The sequence below is a fragment of the Cygnus olor genome, chromosome 11 (genome assembly GCF_009769625.2).
Source record: "Cygnus olor isolate bCygOlo1 chromosome 11, bCygOlo1.pri.v2, whole genome shotgun sequence".
NCBI lineage: Eukaryota > Metazoa > Chordata > Aves > Anseriformes > Anatidae > Cygnus > Cygnus olor.
In genome coordinates this window covers 20,841,503-20,861,431 of record NC_049179.1, presented here as the reverse complement: position 1 = coordinate 20,861,431, position 19,929 = coordinate 20,841,503, and the positions used below count along the sequence as shown (strand labels likewise).

At 48.0% G+C, this 19,929-nt stretch overlaps 1 protein-coding gene across 8 annotated transcripts in view; it reads right to left on the bottom strand.

Annotated features, from left to right (window-relative positions):
- Positions 1-736: 736 nt before the first annotated feature.
- The window catches only part of GLCE (glucuronic acid epimerase), a 47,771-nt gene continuing 28,578 nt past the window's right edge, over positions 737-19,929 (bottom strand). For 6 of the 8 annotated variants that reach the window (XM_040569800.1, XM_040569802.1, XM_040569803.1 and 3 more), the window contains 3 exons: positions 11,657-12,216; positions 7,632-7,877; positions 737-4,621 (listed from right to left, as the gene is read on the bottom strand). In XM_040569800.1, coding sequence (XP_040425734.1) covers positions 3,597-4,621; positions 7,632-7,877; positions 11,657-12,203 — 1,818 coding nt within the window. In that variant the 5' untranslated portion in view covers positions 12,204-12,216 and the 3' untranslated portion in view covers positions 737-3,596. Of the gene's footprint in view, positions 4,622-7,631; positions 7,878-11,656; positions 12,217-19,929 lie in introns of those variants that run through there. The other 2 variants (XR_005823282.1, XM_040569805.1) reach the window with 2 other exon arrangements.

The window sequence follows — 19,929 nt, the reverse complement described above, 5'->3', positions numbered from 1 at the left end:
TATTTTCGCCCACGCCGCTGGGAGAGAGCCTCGGAAGCTCTGCCCGGCCGGGGAAGATGTGCTCTGCGTATTTCAGCCACGCAAAGTTATCCGCGACAAAGTCAGACGTGACGGCCCGCGGGCAGGTCGTGCCTGCGGCTACGGCAGCGCCAACTGACCACAGCCCAGCGAGCTCCGGTGGAACAGCAATTTAACAGCACTTTTAACAGCACTTACACATCGAGGGAGGATGCAGCGCGTCCGGCACGGAGTGGTGGAGATGGGCTCAGGTGACCTCAACTCCCCTTCGGGGGGGGAATTTTGATAGAAAGTAGGACTTGCACGCTTTTAGCTGAAAACAGGAGGAGACCGGTGCTCCTCTTGCACAGATCATTACTAAATCTCAGCTCTGTTAGGGTATTTCTTCGATGACCAGTTATTTAAAACTCACTTCCCAAAAATTACATGAACTCCAAATGAGATGCATTTAGCAGAAATAACTCACGTCAGCAACACACTGTGTGCACTTTACTTGAGCAGACAGAGAATATACACCTCTGGCCCTTATCCCAAATCAGAAACTCTTAACTGCTGAAGTAAAAACATTTTTCATCCTATTTTGGATCAAAAACCTTCCAGAATTCCCTAAAAGGAGAAATCTCAAAAGACACCAAGACGATTGCTAACCAGCACTCACCTGTGGCCATACGTCGGGGGAAGGTATACACCGAAATAACGAAAACACTCCGTGTTTGTCTTAAGATAAAAAATTTATTTTACAATCTTATAAAGCAGCTTTACATTAAGCACAAACGTTGATCCATTTACTTTGTATATAAACATAGTAGAACCTTTCCTTCTGCAAAAAGTCTTGTCTTGCCGTATATAAAACTAACATGTGCACATTGTGCTTAAACTGCAAAGTCTGTACAGCTTTACAAAGGACTACCCTTTACAAGAGCATCCTGTAAACAATTTATTGCATATTTAACACATGGTGTATATCCCACATGTAAAAATGTAGAAAAAATAAAGTACAATTACAAGGTGAATGAAAATAGCAGCTTTCAGTGAATGTCTTGCACAATGGCTGAGAAAAACAGCACTGCCACACTTGTACAGTTGTGCTTGTGTCACTGGTTTGCATATACCCATGCGTACTGTGTTTCCAATGAAGTCTATGTACAGTAAGCCTCATGGAAAGGTAAAACAGATCTTAGTCTCTAAGACCTTTGTCAGCTTGAAGACTGAAAAAGCACAGGAATAAAAATTTAAGTGAATTCGATGACATTATGGGCACCGATGTCCAAAAATCCTCTCCCACTGCACAACTCTATTCAAAAAAAAACCAACCAAGCAAACAAAAAGGAGAAGCCCACACGCTAATTCTCTTCACTTCTACAACCTCTGATGGTGGGTGGTTCAATTTGTACATGTGCAAAGGCCAACAGAAATGCAGTGGAGATATTAAGGATAAGGTGGTCTGACACGACCGACTGCGCTGGCATTGCCAGCTATCGCTTCTGAGCTCATCTACCTGCTGGGCTGATTCCAATGAAGCATCGCTGCACTTTTAAACTGGCATTAAAAAGGGGAAAGAAAAACAGAACAAACAAAAAAAAGAGGAAATTGTGGCCTCAGTAAGGCACCGGTACTGCCTCTTGAGCAGTACCCAAATAGTCTCTCTATTTTCCCCAAATCCAAAATGGGCAAAAGACGGAGGAAACACGCAGGAGAAAGATGTTTCTGTTTGTAGTGAGGACCAGTCATTTGGAAAGGAAGCACATTTTTCTGGGTTGTTTTCTGTGTGTGTGCACACATGTAAGTAAAAGAAAAAATACATATAAAAAAATTCACCTCTGCTAACTTTGGTATTGAAATTTCTCCTGTGACATCCACTTTTCACATTAATTGATATGATCATATAGCATGCGTTTGCAGAGATCAAGTAATTATAAAGTTGCTTCAAATATCTGCAAGAAATAGAAAAAAGCATTATAAAAGAAAGAAAACAAACCAAAAATCAAGATGCACATTGTCCTTGTGCCCAGCGTTTTTGTGATTTGAATCAGCTTTGTTCTCCATACAAACATCTTAAGCTCAACCCCTGCCTACACATACAACATGTAATAGGATCAGTGGAAAAACCCCAAAGCTAGTACATGTCCTTACCACGCTGGTGCATGTCGGGAGCTTTCGAGCCCGGGACTCGGAAAGCAAACACCAGCATGCCTTAACAGAGCTGATGACCTGATATTTGCTACGCTACCAAACTAAACAATACCGATCTAATGATGCAATCAGTTGGTTTTACTCTTCTGGATCAACCAGGAACCTCCATGCTGAGAAGGCAGACCCGTGGTGGGTGTAAAGGATTTATAAATACGAGGAAGAAACCGCCTGGTTTCTCCTGCATTACAACAGTAAAGTAAAAGCGTTTGGGTTCTGACGCATTTGGTTATTGCACAGGTCCCCTTGCTCGCTCGGCAGAGCCACGACAACAAAGCACACCGAGTAAACCAGGGCTGGGGACGTAACGAGCCCTGATGTTACGAGCGAGACGGCCAGCAGAGGCGAAACTTGATGTTAAAGCACAGACGGAGCTGGAAAGCCCTATGGGGTAATTTACGTTTTTAAAGTGCTGGATATACTTAAGCAGGTTAAAAATGAAAATCACCATAGGACAACGTTAACTATCTCAAATCAAATTTCCTGTGCGCTACTCAAAGTGAGCTCCACGTCACGTTCAGGAATTTACTACAGGTCTCCCAGCGAATGTAGTTGCCAATGTTTGCAGAAACCTCTCGGATGGAATTAAAAAATACAGTACAAAACACTGGGCTCCACGACACGAGATTCCAGCTACCAGGGAGGACGTGACACCAGCAAACCTTGTAAATTTGGCTTCATAAAAAAGGGGGTGCCATGGTTGCAGGCTTTCCACAGCCCACGTGCCCCACCGAATTGTGCTTAACGTGATGTGACTCTGAAGCCTGAACGCTGTCTGTGGGTTTTCTGTCCACACATCTTTAAAGAAACCATACAGATAAAGGATCTCCATATAGAGAATTAAAAAAACCTGTGTATTTCTCACCCCAAGAAAAGAATCCATATAAAAAGAAACACTTTGAAAAAGCTACGCTGTCCACTACCCAGGCTACAAGTAAATACACATTTACTGCATTACACCACATGATCCGTTACGCTGTTCCAACATATACACATAGAACTCCATTTTTAAAGAGGCCACATACTAACTTTTCAGGCAAGTGCTGGACTTTAGAGACCTGTATGGCTTCTGTAAATATTTTCCTGCAAAACGGAAAAACAAAGACGTCCCCCAGCTCAGGAGCACAAACGGGTTTTGCTTCGTGCGGCTAACTTCACGGTGGAGCACTAAGGACAGGTGAGCGAGCTGAAGTTCCCGAATCCTACCCATCAGACCCAAATATTTTCACACTGGAATGCAATTATTTCAGGAGATCAGTTCTAAGGATCACTTCTTTGAAACGGTCTGTAAAAATTTAGTATGCAACCTTTTGAAATGTACCTCCGCCGAGCTCCGAGGAGCCAACCCTTCCCGCCGACAGCAGGCACGGGGGTTTTGGTCGTCAGCTCTAGTTGTGCTTTGCCCTGCCGCCCCGTAGGTAGCTCTTCCACCGCTTGACGAACTCTTTGAAAATCGGGGCCTCGTCGATGGTGCTGAGCAGCTGGAGCTGGTTGATGTGGGTGGTGTGATAGTCCCAGCGGGCCAGGTTGGGAGCGGTGCCGAGCATGAAATGCCGGAGGTCGTAGATGGTCCCTGAGCCGGTGTCGTAGAGGGGCAGCATGGCCTTCAGGGACTCCATGCCCCGCTCGTAGAGCACCCGCGCCTCCTTCCCCAGCTTCTCCCCGGCCGTTTCCTTCAAGTCATAGAGCCCGATCAGCGAGTACATGAACCCGTTGAGCACGAAGGAGCTGGGCGAGGTGGGGTACTCCTCGTACCAGTCGTGCCTGTTCATGAACACGGCTTTCACCCCGTGCTGCTCCGACGGCAGCTTGTAAGGCGCCGTGGCCCGCAGGGCCGAGCTGAGGAACGTGTGGTCCTTCGTCAGCAGGTAGGCCCGGACCAGCGTGGAGATGGCCTGGCCCTGGGCCATGGCCGAGTACCAGCCCGGGTCCAAGGACTTAAAGCCTTCCCCCAGCTTCCGCGTCACCATGATGGGCCAGCCGCCCCGCTCGTCCTGGTTCCTCACCAGCCAGCTGCTCGCAGCGAAAAAAGCTGCCATGTGAGCCGTGGCCGATATGGTGACGTTGTCGAGGAAGCCCCTTCCCTTTGCTACCAGCCTGACCACCTTCTTAGGCATGATTTTGGTCTGCTTCACGGCCTTCGTGTTGGAGAGGCCCACTCCCTTCCGCAGGTCGGTCACCAGGTCTCTGGTGACGGTGCTCCAGCTGGTCCGGGGCCCGATGCCGTAGTAGATGTCCCGGTCCTTGAAAGCGATGAGCTGCGTGTTGGAGACGTAGTGCACGGTGAAGAGCTGGTTCTTCTCTGTTGTTTCCAGAACCACGGAAATGCTCCCGTTCGTTATGAATTTGAGATCGAAAGAGATAATAAAATCTCTGCTGTTCCCAAGCTGCAGAGATACCCCCTCGGTATTTTCTGCAAAACAAACACATAAAAAATTGTCAGTGGTAAAGCCCTCATTTTTTCAAAACTATTTATGATAGCAAGTGCAGCTTCCAGAGGTAACCAGCTACCAGACAAAATCCAAATGCTTTTAGGGTAGCTGATCAATAATTCAAGCGGTCTCTTCTTTCCGTACATATATTATTTAATTAAGCATAAAAGTAAACCCGTGCGCGACGGCTGACTCCAGCAGCAGCAGGGAGCATCCCACGCTAACGCGCTGCCACACCGCACCGAGCAGCAGGAGCGCCAGAGGCTCCACAAATTGCTTCATCCGACACATCTGAAAAGTGAACGACGGAGGGGCGCAGCAGGGACTGGCAGAATTTGGGGTAAAGGAAAGCTAAGGAACGGCGGGATCTTACTGCTGCCTTCAGTTGGTCCCCGGAGGACACAGAGCTGGGCTTCTGCAGCGCACAGGGACAGGATGAGGCTCAGCAGCCACGTTGCACGAACATAAACCCCAACCAGGCATTAGGGTGACAACAGAAAGACAAGGGGAGAATAAATTCCCCCCTTTGAGCGTGCCGGACACCTGAAGCTGGTGTCTCGCTGCCTCTCCTTCAGTAGCTCAAAATATAAGCCAACAACCACCCTTTTGTTCCAAACTGGAAATTTAACTTGGCAGAAAGAAAAACAAAACCGGGGCGTCACTCGTAGAGCCGCATTTCTGAATCAAGCTCTGCTTTCAGCAAACAAGCTGGGAGTGCTGAGAAGCAAGTATTTAGGATCCTGCTGGGACTAACATTTACATCTGTGATTTTTTCTTTCCCAAGGTGTTCCAAAAACCAGTGCTCTGATTATTTTAACGGAAAGAAAAAGAAAATAATGTAGAAAGACTAACACGTTAAAATTATTTATTAACCTCTCCATTGGCAAAACTCAGTTTAATTAAAATATATATATATGTATTAAATAAAGCTCCTAGGCAATACCACATAATGAAACTCGGTGTTCTCTCTCAGGCTAGATTTTAAAATGTAAAATCAACTCCTCCCCAAAAAACCTCCACTAGAAGATCAAAGGGCTAATTAGTTTGTAAGGCTGTGCGCAAATCCTATAGCTTTGAAGGCACAGAGGGATGATAAACACTTAAAGACAGTCATTTTGAATTAACGGCTTTTCACGGAATAAAACTCTCCTGTGTGAGGCAATTGTTTTCTTTTTCGCTACTTCTTGATGTGTGAAATATCCCATAAATATTTCTGTGCGCAGAAAGTGGGTTATGGTCAGCCTTCCCTGAATAACAGAGGCTTTTCCCTATCTCCCCAACTAATCTATTGCATTTTGCATCACGACCGTTTCCACATCTTGCATTGTAGGCTGCTATCGTAGTGTACCTATTATTTTGACTGAATGTCATGTTTTCAAATCTTTGAAAGTAAAAGCTTCCCTCCTTTGAGTTTTGGAGATCAGCATCTGCTTTTGGAAAAAAAAGCAGAGCGCTTTGCTACACAACATTTTGCTCCGATGAAGAATCTAATTAAAAAAATCACACAATTCCTGCCAACCAAGCTTTACGGTTCCTTGTAAATAAATGCTTGTGTGATAACAAAGTGAATTATAATAGAGGAAAAGTTTTCAGAAGCAGAGGAAAACCAAAGGCTGCCTGTTCTCTGTACAGCCTTAAGCGCCCATAAATCCATTACTTAAGGCCATCTAAGATGAGTGGATGCATACTGTGGCCTTCAAGCCCCGCAGATTACTCTGCCATCAATAAAGGATGAGGAGAGAATACATAACAGATCTTTTAGCCTTTCCTCTCCCTGTATTTATCTACTACAAAGACACAAGAGTGTTCGACATTTTTTCCCTGGAGACCCAGGCCTAAGGTGCCAACTGAAAATTACTTCATTGTCTTTTTAAGTAATGGACTCATTAATTCTAATGGGTATTGATTGAAGAAAAATACATTACGTCCTTATTAATGAGCCTGTCCTAGCACAAAGGAAACTCTTGCATGAAATAATGAATTTCTCAAAATAAACCTCTGCTAAGTACAAAACAGAATATTTTAGAAGTCAAGAGGCAGCAACAAAATGCACCTCGTGCCCCTATGGGCGACGAGAGCCCGTGTGCAGCCCCAGACCTCCAGGATCAGCCGGGACGTGGTAGGGGCGGCTTTGAGCAGCACCTCGAGTCACAGCAGCTGCCACAGGGGAGTGTGGCCTCACGGCGGCGAGCAAAGTCCCACCAACATCACGTCTGTGTTGGCCAGGAGTCACTGGAGGAGCTTTTGGTGCCCGTCTAGCCGTAGGGGTTGCTCTCCTCCCCTAAAGAGTGGTGTAAAAACCCTTAGAAAAATATTTGTTGCCTATGCATGATCGCTCCAATATAAAAGCTGATCTAATTAGAGAGACAGATCCTTCCTGAACCAGCAGCTCAGGGCAGAAAGCACGAAAAGCCCATCCCCTGCCCTCTGAAAATACTGACACTGTACGTGTGTTAACCTGGGTTAACCAGAACTGAGGGCTGCACGGCGCTCCAATTTTGCTAAAATAATTGCATCCCAAAGAAGAGAGACACAGGGTCCAACCGGCCGGTCACACGTGCTACATTTGCTCAAGGCTGAAAATAGCCTTTATCTGTCATCTCTCAGCAGAGGCTTACCACACGTCAGCACCATTTCCCAGCCTTCACAACTGGTTAAATGTTTTTGCTTCTATTTTGGAACAGAAGCTAAAAGGCTCAGGAAATGCGAGCGCAGCTTCTCTGTCAAGCTGCATTGCCCTCCATGTGTACATCCACACATTTTTTCATTAAAATAACGGTATTGCAGAAAGCAGTGCTGGAGAGACAACAGAAGAAAAGAAAAACTCCAGAGGGATAGGAACTCAATGGCGTTTTCAGGAGAGGTATTAAGGGTGGAAAGTCACTTAGGATGTACAAAACCACATTAATCGTGGAAAGTTAAAGCTCCCTCGGTACCATCTGAGCAAATTAACAAACGTGGCTGAGCTGCTATATATTTACGATAACCCACCTGGAGCAACAAACTGCTTAACGCTTGTGAACTTGGCTTTGTCGGGCACCGTGGAAAGAGAACAGCCTTTCGGTACTGTCCACTCCGCGGACCTGCCGGCCTTGTCCTTGTCTTCAGCTGTTTCGTACACCTCGATGTGAGGTGGCTTCTCCGTCAGGTTCTTGCTGTAGTGACTTAACCCATACTGTGCAATCTGGATGGGATAGAAATAGCCTTGAGGTCCCCACTGGGTGGATAACGGTACACCTACGAGAGAGGGAGAAAATGAGTATTTTAACAGCGCATTCTCAAAAAACAGCGTTTGCAGCCCTGCACACTCCTCCTCCTCCATTCCCCATCACTGCTTTACTTCTGGCGGATGATATTTGTAGGCGTCACTATTATTTAGGCTCAAGGAAAGTCCATCTCAAAGAACGAATTACTCCCATTTACACTGGGATCCGTGACCAGTCAAAACTGAGCAGAGGGGAATGGCAGAGAAGTCCTTATCGTGGCCTTCCATGCATTGTCATTTAATTGTTTACTGAAGCATCATGCTTATTTTAAAATACATTTAAAATGCCCTAATAGATTTTTCCCCCTACCCTGGAGACCACTAAATCTCCAGACGACGTTACGTATAACGCAATCCCTTTAACGCCGCATCAATCTTTTCAAATTAAGTGTATGTGCTACGACTAGATTTCGGTTAGAGCTACTTGATGCTCGAAGAGCAGCCTACCCAGCATCCACAAACTGCTCCAATTACCTGCTCCCTAAGAGGGCAGTCGGAGACGATGCTTGAGCCAGGCCCTCCACGCAGTACCAGCAGAATACACCCCGATTCTGCCACCCAGAGCTGTCCCCACACAAAACCCATCGTACGAGCTCGATGCCCCACACCACGCTCGGTTAAAACCTCCGCCTCCCGTGAGGATCGCTAGCAGAGATGCTCCTGCAGAAACCCTGCCGAGCTCCGGCCTCTCCTGCCTGCCCTTCACCAGCTCCCCAGAGGCCCAGCCTCAGATTTTCAGCGGAAAAAACCCAGCGCCACGAGCTGCCTGCTGCATCAGTGCTGCGTGTGGAACGAATACAAGCCGCACGGCAGAGACTTTTTTTACACACACACCTCCACAAGCGAGCAAACACACGATACTCCGGATAAAATGGATGAAAACAGTACTCTCCCAAAGTCTTGAGTTTTATTTGGAACAAATACCCAACCTCAGCGTATAAATCCAAAATGGGAATCCATCACCGCGACCCTCTTGCAGGAAACCAAGCGTATTTAGCACTGTAAGCCTTTGCACGCACATAAGAAAAAGGAAGATGGAAATAAACAAGTTGGCATTTGCACCATTTTCCCCTTTGGCAATGTCAAGCTCAGAAACTAATTTTGCCTGAAACCTGGTGCAATGAAAATATTGCTTAAACTCAATGGAAAAAGATAGATTTTCATACATATTTCTGTGCCTTGTGTTGCTAATCGATATTACTGATGGAGATGTGATGGTTGCCTACTGCCTGAAGAGAAAGCCATCACGGGAAATATTTAAATACCGTGTATTATCTCAACTCCTGAAAGCCAGCGCGCTCATTAACATTAAGCATTTTCAGTTAAAGAGTGCATTCATTGAGACTGAAAGATGCAAAAAAAGAAGTCTGCCGTAAGAGCTTTACTTGAAATTTATACAAGATGACAAGATTAAATTCTCTAGGTCATAGGACATAACAACACATTAACCTTGCAAAAAGAGAGAAGGTGAAAACATAACACGAGGCTTTTATCACGCAACACTATGAGAATTTCTAGGGCTGGAATGATGCAAGGCAAGAGCCTAAAACTACCTGAGAAAATGTTTTAATATTAAATCTCCTTCTCTGCAACACACAACTATTTCTCAAACCTATTTGCTGGATGCCAATAACTCTCCTGCCTTTACAAAAGCCAGGCTCTGGCACCACATTTCACGATGACAGCTCTTAAATCACATGCTACAAAAATGCAAGGTTTATAAATGACTAACCAAATTGTCCAGCGTTAGCCCCGCTTGTTTCTCGAGGCTTAAGCGTAAAGCAGCAAAGCACTGAGCCTTGCGGTCCCCAGCGTGCACATTTGGCAAGGCAAGAGGCTGCAGGATCCACCGCCTCGGAATTAGTTCTTACTGGATTTAGTTTTTTTTGCTGAAGCACTGCAAAGAGCACAGTTGCAAGAGGCACTCCACACATCTTCCCCATTTCACACAAAAACTGGTGGTGCTTCAAGACCCACGTCCTACCCTCCAACAACAAAAGAAACACCCGTAGCTATCATTTATATTCCCAAATTGTATTTAACCAGCAATTACCCCAGCAATAAGCAAGGCAAACCCCTCTCCTCAGCCTCTCGCAGCCCAAACCTGAGCAGGACAACGCTCACACCGGGGGATTTGTAGCTATCAGGGTAAGTTTGCACCTTCGGTAACAAAGATGGGCTGGGGAAGTCCCTGCTCAGAGCAGGCTCATCCTGCTCTCAAGGTGCGGTGCATGTTGTCAGCACCTCCTTTCTCCTCCTTTGTATGACTGCTTTCAGAGTAATTCCTTCAAACCCTGCCTTTATTACAGGAGCATGGGAAAACCGCTGTGATGGTGTTCTCCCTCTCTGCTGACACCGAAATAGTAGTAACAGAAATGCCGGAAAACACTGCGGTAAGGCTCTTAAAAACAAGCGTAGGTAAGGTTCAGAGGTCGAACTAAGAAATCGCCCATTTTAATACCCTAATTTAATCGTCACAGTGTTATCACATCTACCAAAAAGTTTGTGAGCTTCCTTTCTCCAAAACAGATTTGAAATTCAAAAAATATTGAACGAGAAACATGCATTTGGGTGATGCCCAAGCTAAGAAAACAAAGAAACCTTAAAAAAGACTGGCGTGCCCCGTGCATTTGTTTGTGTGAACTCTTCACAGACAAATTAATTGCTCGACATGGCAGCTCTCTGCAGTGACCGTACCAGGGGAAGAGCTCACATCAACACAGCAGAGTAACACCAATCACTGAGATGGGTGAAAATTAATGTGTTTTAGTCCTTAAGCGAAACCTGGTCTTCAATTTACAAGGGGTCACAGTATCACATTCTATAATAGTTTTTTTTAAACCATTAACTTTTAAATTTGAAACCCAACAAGCATTTCCTGCGATTAAATCTTTGCCAAGACACGGGAAGACCTTGCCTACTAATTACCGATGGCGCAGTTTAGCAAAAGCACCAACCGGAGAGGTGCTTTAATTTGCTGTGGGGACTTAGGAGAGGAGGCTCTAAGTACTTTTCAGCCCACGGGCAGTTCTTCAAAACCTCCCGGCATTGCTCAGGGTAGCACAGCCTTTCCCAGCCCCCGGGCAGCAGCGCCCATACCATGATTACTCAGAGCTTGCACAGGGCCAGGCATTGACAGAGCTAATCCCACGCTGAGCAAAACATCGTCGGCTTTTCCGGAGCAGCCCACAGCGGATGGATGGTCTGACCGGTATAATTTGAGCACCGCCCTGGCCACACAGGGAGAGTGGATACTGTTAAAGCACCGTGAGCACAAAGACAAAACCCGAATGTGGAGCAGCCAGGCGGTGTCACAGCTGCCGCTGGTGCCATTTGGCTCAGTGAGCATCAGCCCTGCTGCTGCATCCGTGTCCGCAGGGAAGTGGGAGTCTCCGCAGAAACCAGGGCCAGGCCTGGGGGGTTTTTTTGGTTTTGTTTGCTTGTCTGAAAAATACTTTTGGCTCCCTGACAGATACTGCAAGCGTCAATGACCATGCCAACACCTGACAGCAGCGCTGCAAGAGGAGTGTCCTGGCCCTCAGGAGATGGCTGCAACCAGTAACACCAGCGAGGCAGGAAGGAAGCTGGTAAAATCTCAAAACTCAGTATGGCGTTGGGACTTCCAAAAGACTTCTCTGAGTAAACGGATTTTTATCTGGACCACCATGACAAAATTAAGAGCGCTGTGCATCTCAAGTAACAGTAAATTTAAGAAGCATTTCAACTATAAAAAAAAATGCTGAACACAAACCTTCAACACCACTTATGCACTTTACTCTGTCTCGAACCTCTACGTTGTAGCCCTCGAAGGACATAAAGACCCCGTCCGGGTGGTAAGGTGCTCTTTGTGTGTATACTTTGGAGTAGCTATGAGAGAATTCAAACCTGTCATAACCATCGTACTGAGCAATTTTCCCATAAACCTCAAAGTATTTCTCTACCCAGCTGAACGGCAGGAAGACCTCGCTGCCTTCCCTCCTCCCTTTGATGGTATGCTCGTCGTTGATCAGACAGTCAATCTCCTCATACTTCAGCCCCGGGGCTTTGTTGAAGCCTCCCACGACAGGGGGAGCCTTCTGCTGCTCCTGGGGCGAAGCCTCCTCGCTCTGCCGGGCCGCGTCGCGCACGGGACCCTTGCTGGCGGCGGCCCCGCGGCGCTCGAGGCTGCCGGGGCTGCGGGGGAACGGGCCGGCCCGGTCCGAGGAGCATCTGTTCCACAGCAGCACCGTCACCAGCGTGAAGAGGGCGCAGATGATGATCAGAGTCTTGTAGTTGACCCGAGCTGCCAGGCAACGCATATTCACACCATACCTGAAAAATAAATGAAAAATGTCGTTAGGCAATGGTGCTGAGCAGGCCTGACACCAGAGATGTTCACAGAATCACTCAGGTTGGAAAAGAACTTCAAGATCATCATGGCCAACCATCAACCTGACCTGAATCCCATCACTAAAGCACGTCCCTCAGTGCCACTTCCACATGTTTCTTCAATACCTCCAGGGATGGGGACTCCACCACCTCCACGCTGTTCCCTTGGGTCCTGTCGCTGTCCCCAGAGAGCAGAGCTCAGCGCCTGCCCCTCCACTCCCCGTGAGGGAGCTGCAGGCCGCCATGAGGCCTCCCCTCGGCCTGCTTTGAGTGGAGCAAACAACCACAAAATGGCTGGGGTTGGAGCCACCTCTGGGCACCTGGCCCAGCCCCGTGCCCAAGCAGGCCGCCCAGGACCATGTCCAGGCAGTGCCAAGTATCCTCAGCCATTCCTTGTACACCTCACCCTCTAGATCTTTCACCATCTGTTGCCCTCCTTTGGACCTACTATTTCTACATCCCCTGACACTGTGATCCAGCATTTGTTCCTGCTAAGTTTCATACAGCCAGCCATCGCCCCGAGGTCTGATCCATCACCATCTCCCTGTAGGGCCTCTCTACCCTCAAGGGAATCAACGACTCCTCCTAATTTAGCATTGAATAAAGCACCAGCAGAGCCTTGCTTCAGCATAAGGTGCTGCCATGTGCACCCCATGACAGCATTTTGTGAGAAGTGGACAGGTAGGGGCACCTAGGAGAGAAGTATTTTTTTTCCAGCTCTCCCCTTCATTCTTTCTCCAAACCACGACAAACGTACCGAGCAACGATTCACCCTGGGTTGTGACAACAGAGCAGCATGTCACGCTTTGTCAAACACAAAGGGCACATCGGAAACAGCAGCCATGGCCGGCCGCGGCGCTGGGTACAGTGCTTGACGTTGACAAGAGGCTGAGAAATCCCTGGGGAACTGGCGAGCAGACCCTCACCAGCACAGGAGGAAGACAGGCCCTCAGCAGAAAGCCACCACCTCCAGCACAGCGAGAGGGGACTCCCAACAGAACAGCCCTACGATCAAAACCTGTATCAAAACTAGCCGCAATCGCTGACACGAAAAGGGATGTGTGTTTTCCCTCTTTATTATTTTTTAACAGCACAACAGCAAGCTATAAACAGTTTTGGAGATGAAACTCAGTGCTGGATCGATACACACCTCAGATGCACTTCCAAAACAGCAATGCACGTGGAGAGGAGCACGGTGCCGGCACCAGGCATCTACGGTGCTCTCGGCTCCCGCAGCCCCTGCCGAGGCTGAGGACAGACCGAGACAGCGCGAGGCTGTCCCAGGGACGGACAGACTTCCACAGACGTGCTGGGGACGCACCGTGCTTGCTCCCCGAGCAGGAGGCAGAAGCCACAAAAAGTCTCTCTGTGCTTTATTTTTCCCTGCGAGATGAATCTCCTGCTGCATGCAGTGTGCCCCAACACCGCTGTCACACCCCAGCAAGGAGCAAGGCTGAGCAGCACGAAGACAAAACCCAGAAGTTTGAGTGATTTTTGAGTGATTTTGCACAGCCCCACTGACCCTGGGGAGAGGGACGAGGAGGAGGACCGAGGGCATGGCAGAAGCTGGGAGATGCCCTCCACCAGCTGTACCCGCCCACTGCTGAATGAGAAGACAAAAAAAAAAAAGGATTAAAAAAAATATTCTGCCTTTCTGTGTTTTCTAACTGCATCAGCTGCTATGGGGAGCCAAGCCCTGAGCTTTTATCAGCTCCAAGGCCCATCTTAAGATGCTCACCACCAGGTGCATTTGGGCTTCCCACACCGGAGCCAGAACCGAAGAGGGGAACCAAAACCCACGGAGCTCCTGAAGCACAAGTCCCCCTGGTGCCGTCCTGTTAAATGAGGAACTCCAGAACCCATCCAAGTCCGGCCGACAGACACGCACACAAGTTCACCACACACGAGGAAGAGGAGTTTCACCTCAAGTTGCCCCCCCACCTTTTTTTATTTTTAAATGGAAACAATTCTCTCTCACCAGTTTTATGCTTCCACACCGTAAGCACCATCTGGTCATTTAAAACTGGACTTTAAAAGATAAGTGTCTTATTTTCTGAAAGCCCAGTTTACTGCAAGCTTTTAGAGAACATAAATTTATATCTAATTGTATTTTTATGGAAATGCTAGCATAAGAATAAATCCAATTTTCCGCATCAGCAGATAATTTTTAGTGATGATGCTTTCAGGATGACCCCAACAAATATGCTCTGCTCTTTTTACACACAGGGATAATTCACTTTTAAATAGAGAATAACATTTCTGACACACTTCACCCCTACCTATAAAACTCCAAATTAATTAAACCATCTGCATCACCAGGGGACAGCGAGAGGGAAGGGGGAACACCAGCACCACACTTTTTATGCTCCCATTACCCCGTGTTTTTAAAGCTGTGCCTGGGTACGCTGTTACGATCAGCTCTGATTTTATTTGGGTTGTGCTTGGGAAGCAGAGATGCAATTCCTCACCCTCGGAGAGCTGGTGGGATGGGGCACCCTTCCTGCCCCTACTGACTGGGTGCTACAGCCCGGCCCCAGGGCCGGAGCCCAGCCTCATCCAGCACTCCATGGTGAGGCTGCTGAAATATTTAGCTTTTACCAACCAAAAACGAACTAAAGAGGACTCGGAAAGAAAAGTGGAGTATTTGCAGAGACCCATCGCGTTAAATCTCACCAGTCACCGAAAAATCTAGAACTATCAGTGCAGGAGGGAGGCTTATTGCATGTTAAATGAGTAGATGGATTTTTTTATTCAACTGCAGAAGAAAGAATTCAGAATTTCCACAGCAGAAAGAAGTAATTTAAACCTGCAAAGGGACTGTGTTAAATTGCTTTATTCCCTTGCTACTCTCATGAAAAGGATTTCATCACATAATACTTAAAAGATTTAAGGAGTGCGAGATGGGAAAGTATTTTAAGGTATGAAATAACAAATCCACGAGACCCAGGTTTGTTTTCTCCCCTTTTTGCTAGACAGTGTAAAGGCTGAGGCTGCGCACCCGAACACCCCTAGCCCGAACCTCGAGGCGTGGGTTGTTCATCGCCTCGGTCCTTATTCCCCAGTAACGCTGGAACCACGACTTTTGAAGTGCAAATGCTTCAGTGCAGAAGCCTGGCAAAAATTCCTCCAATTCCTCTGCTGAATTACGACTCGGGGCTACAGGAGCTGCCGGCAGGACCCAGTGTGTTGCTGTAAGCGGCACAGCCTCAGGGCTCACGCTCCTCCTGCAAGAAGCGCCCAAGCAATCTACAAATTAATACTGCCTTAGTTTTCCACTGCTTCTGCACTTGCTCTACAAGCCATCATTAAACTAATTAAAATGCAGGGAAATAACATTTCTTACAGAGCGAACTGGTTTGCAGCCCCCAGAAGGGATGCATTTAGAGACACTTATTTTGTCAACTCAACTGAGGTGTCAAGGCCTCAGAAACATCGCTTTTAGCATAAAGAGCAACGGAGCTACATAAAAATAAAGCCTTGCTACCGCTGCTTTCTTACTCATACCTGGAAAAAGGACAAGCCTTGGTGCTCCGTGCTGTGAGGTAGGAACCAGCAGTCCCTGCTGCGTACCTGAGAGTGACAGGTTCAGCTCCGGTACACGTTTCTTAAATAAAAGCAACTTATTTGCTGCAATATTTATTAAGAAGCCTCTTTGTAAGACAGCTTTTTGAACTGCAGAACTGTGTTGAATGTATTAAAAGTAGGAATTTCTCTGAAGCCCAAATCGTTGTCAGATTTCCGTGTATTCAAGGGGAAACGTTAATATATACACACATTTATTTATATATATATGTAGCCAATATATAAATGCATTTAGAATTGTCAGACTTCCCGGGAAGCAGGGACACATCTGGGGACACCTCCTTGACAGCAGCTGGCCGTGTGTGCCCTCACTCCTCGATGGCTAACACTGGTTTCTGCACTTACTCTTTTCCCCGAGCACTGCCTCGGCCGTTTCCCTTTGATCATCACCAGCACCAGCTGAGGAGCCTCCTTCTGCAGTTCAGCACTTCGCTCCCGGGTCCGGGAACAGTCTGGAGAACTCCCGCGACACTTAGCATTTCTTTGGTTTTCCAGGAACCATTAAAAGAAAACTATTTCGATAAACCGTTCCAGTTTTTTTTTTAAGCTCAGTGGGAGTTACACAGGGGTGTTAATCCGAAAACACTGAGTTACAGCAGATGCACATCACATCCTCCCCCTAAGTTTTCCATTGCGGCACGTTCGGGGATTGATGCGATGCTTCCCAAAGAGACGTGTCCACTGAACGCTCCCCACTTTCCTGTAGCGCTGTTTCTACACACACAACGCCTGCATCTATCGAAGATCTTCAGCCAAGCCTAACTCTAGCTGAATGTCAGAGCCTCTTGTGATTTTAGCTGTTCACCGGCATTTCATTCCTTCCTCGAGGGTTTGTGGGTTTTTTTTGGAAGTCGGTACTATCAACACCAAAATGTCCTTCAAACAAAAGGCAGGATCTTATAATGCAAACCTAACAACTATTGTATTTACTGTCACAACCAGTAAGAGGACTCTCTCTGTTTGAAAATCCCAAGATGACAGCGCAGAATTTCCAGCCCGGGAACTCAGATGCCTTTCCTCCCCCGTCACCGCACCCGGTAAACAGGACAAGCCTTTGAATCAGCGTGAGCATCCCTGGAAGAAGAAAGGAAAGCAAACAGAAGAACGAAATCTGGAACCAGAAGAAGGAAACTGGCACAAAAATGAGAAAGTGAGTTTCTGCAAGAACCCCCAGTTTCCTTCAAGGGATCATTCTGGTTAACCCCTCTTAGGAGATCGGGACGGCGCTGGGCACCGCGGGCTGGAGACGACTGCTCCCCGCAGCCCCACGGAGCAACGCTGTGGCCCCCTGGAAAGTCAAACACCCCCCCACTGCCAGGTAACTCGTGTTCATTGAAGGACCAGCCCTTCCCAACGTCTTTAAGAGGTCCCTTCCCGTGTGTTGTGCTCCCACCCCACGCAGTGCCCTCTGCAGCTCACTTCGCAGCGAGCCGGGCTCAGCGGGACGCACCGTCCGTGCCAATTCCCACATCGCACTTTCGAAACACGAGATAAAATAATTGACGACTTATTTCCATCCGGAAGCTTGCCTTTCCACTGCCCTGACGCAAGAGCAAAATGCAAAATCCCTTTTCCTGCAGGAAGGCAGGGCCAGCTGCGGGCAGGCTGGGTGCCCGGGCAGGACGGTGCCACACGCGCCCCGCAGCCGCTCGCCTCGCTGCCTTTATTTTCGCTCGGTGCCGCCCCGGTGAGCCTGGCACCCACCACCGCAGCTCCATCTGGGTGCAACCCCAGCACCACCAGCCCTGAACGCATGTGCCTTCCTAAGCAAGTGACCCAAAATAAAAAAACACAACCCCAAAAGCACCCTTCCCGGAGCAAGGCCGGCAGCGAGCGAAAGCGCCCGCGTTTACCTTGGGTGCGCTTAACCAATAATCGGCACGCAGCCGCCCGCTGAGACCCGGGAGGTCTCGGAGCAGCCAAACGCACCGGCTCTGTGTTTGCTCGGCAGGAGGACGGGCAGTATTTTTACTTAAGACCAGGGATTTCTGCCGAATAGCGATAAGCTACCTATTTACTTTGAAGCCTCTACGCCGGGCTAAGCCGTTTAGCGCAGGGAGAAAAAAACCCGAGCAGCGACTGCCAATCTGAGATACGTTTAACCCAATATTTAAAGAAGGGACACTGGAACTTCAATAATAGCCTGATGTAAAAGTCATACGCGGCTACACACAAATTTTCCCCCCATTTCCCGTTCATTACACGCAGCAAAATGCTGTTCAGTCCAGTCATTAGACTAGCCCAATGTTTTGTAACAGAGAGAGAAAAAAAAAAAAGAGCTCGGGGCTTGTTTTTAATAACTGCAGAAAATTAAATCTTTTGGATAATTTAATATCAAAACTCCTCATCCTTTGCCAAAGCTTACTTAGGCCTTAAAATGAGACATTTACGGATTATTGAAACTTCCTGACAGCTCCACGCTTCCCAAATGTGTTTTGCCTGCGTCCTAAACCTGCCGGTGTTGGCTCCTCGATGCCCTGCCTAAAACCCATGCCTGCTGCCCCAGGCTGCTGGCAGGCTGGCGGCGTTCTGCACAATGCTACACACCGGGGACAACCGCTGGAAATATTCTGACAACATGAGAATTTATCAGGACCCGGCCAACTGGTCTGAACAGCCAAGCCTTGTTTCTAACATTTTGTGTACGCGTGATTTGTACAGAGCCCATGCTCAGCTGGTATTCTAGTACCCGGCGTGCTGTCAGGGTGGCTTCTTTCCTCCTTAAGCACTAGGAAATTGCAGCAGAGTACAAACAAATGAACGTATCTGCCGTAATTGAGCACAGATTACCAGCCTCCGCCGCGGCTCTTTAGCGCAGATTTACTGCCTAATCCTCGCTGCTTCCAACTCTCCATCTGTGGGTTGCTGGACAGAAAGGATCTAAAACATGGGGAGGAAACTTCATCCAGAAATTTATTTCGAGTTTCCCCTCATGCTACGTGTAACAATTAACTGCGGGAAAATCCCAAAGCAACAAAACTGTTTACGTTTCTTGTCCTATAGAGCGAGCATCGGTCTTCTTTCTTACTTCCAGAATATACTGCGTGCTTTGTAAAGTATTTATCAGGCTGCACTAATTAAAAAGAAAATCTACTACGGCTCAGAGCGTAATTGCAATCTCAGCTACACATGAAATAAATAAATAAGTGTCAACGACGCTGGGCAGGCAGCCACTTGGCTCGCGGTGCAAGCGATGAGCTTATCGGGGTTTCTGCGCATACCCACTCGGTCTGCGTGCCCCAGCCCAGGCGGCCGGTCCCAATGCTCAGGAAGCTCTCGCTCACCCAGGAAGGACTACCAAGGCGCCTTTCTTTTGAATTTCAGTAAATTTAGTACAGGGTACCGCTACAGAACTTTGATGAAGTTGCTTGTGCATGCCATACTTCCCTGCCTTATCAGGACGACCAGTTCGTAGGACTGCTGCTGTAATTACGAGCCCATTCGTTGTACAGTCCAATAAATCTACTCACTTTGCAGATGGATTAAGCTATTAAACCCCTCACTAACGGCACAAACAATAACTCTGAAATCTAGCTGCTGCTCACAGAGGCATTACGATGCCTCCTTCCACGCTATCAAGTATTACAGTGTTACCACACAGATTAACGAAGCGAAAGACAAAACCTTTTCATCAGTCTCCTTATATTTAGGCTCTGGAAGCGACGCGTAAATGCCCTAACGAGTCTCGAGGCAGCAGCACCAAGGGACGGGGCTCTCGGAGGAGCTGCTGGTGCCGTGGCAGGGAGCTGGGCTCCCTCCTTGCCAGAAGCGAGCAGCCGGGGCAGCTGCACCCCAGCCCCTTCTGTGGCTGTGCCTGCTGCAGACGGGACCCGCTTGTCCCGGATGCTGCTGCCGCCGAACGCAGCTCAACCCGCTTTCCAAAAAGCCTCAGCACGTGTCCGCTCCAGTAGCTGTGCCCTCCTGGAAGCCGATCACAGCACCAAGGAGACGCCAGCTGGAGGGAAGCAGCTCTCAGCACGCTTATTTTGGTGCCGGTGACTGGGGAGTTCCCACCAACAGCCCCGGGTGACTTTTAAGCAGCACCCGAGCTGTCGTCTCTGCAGAGAGCCTGGG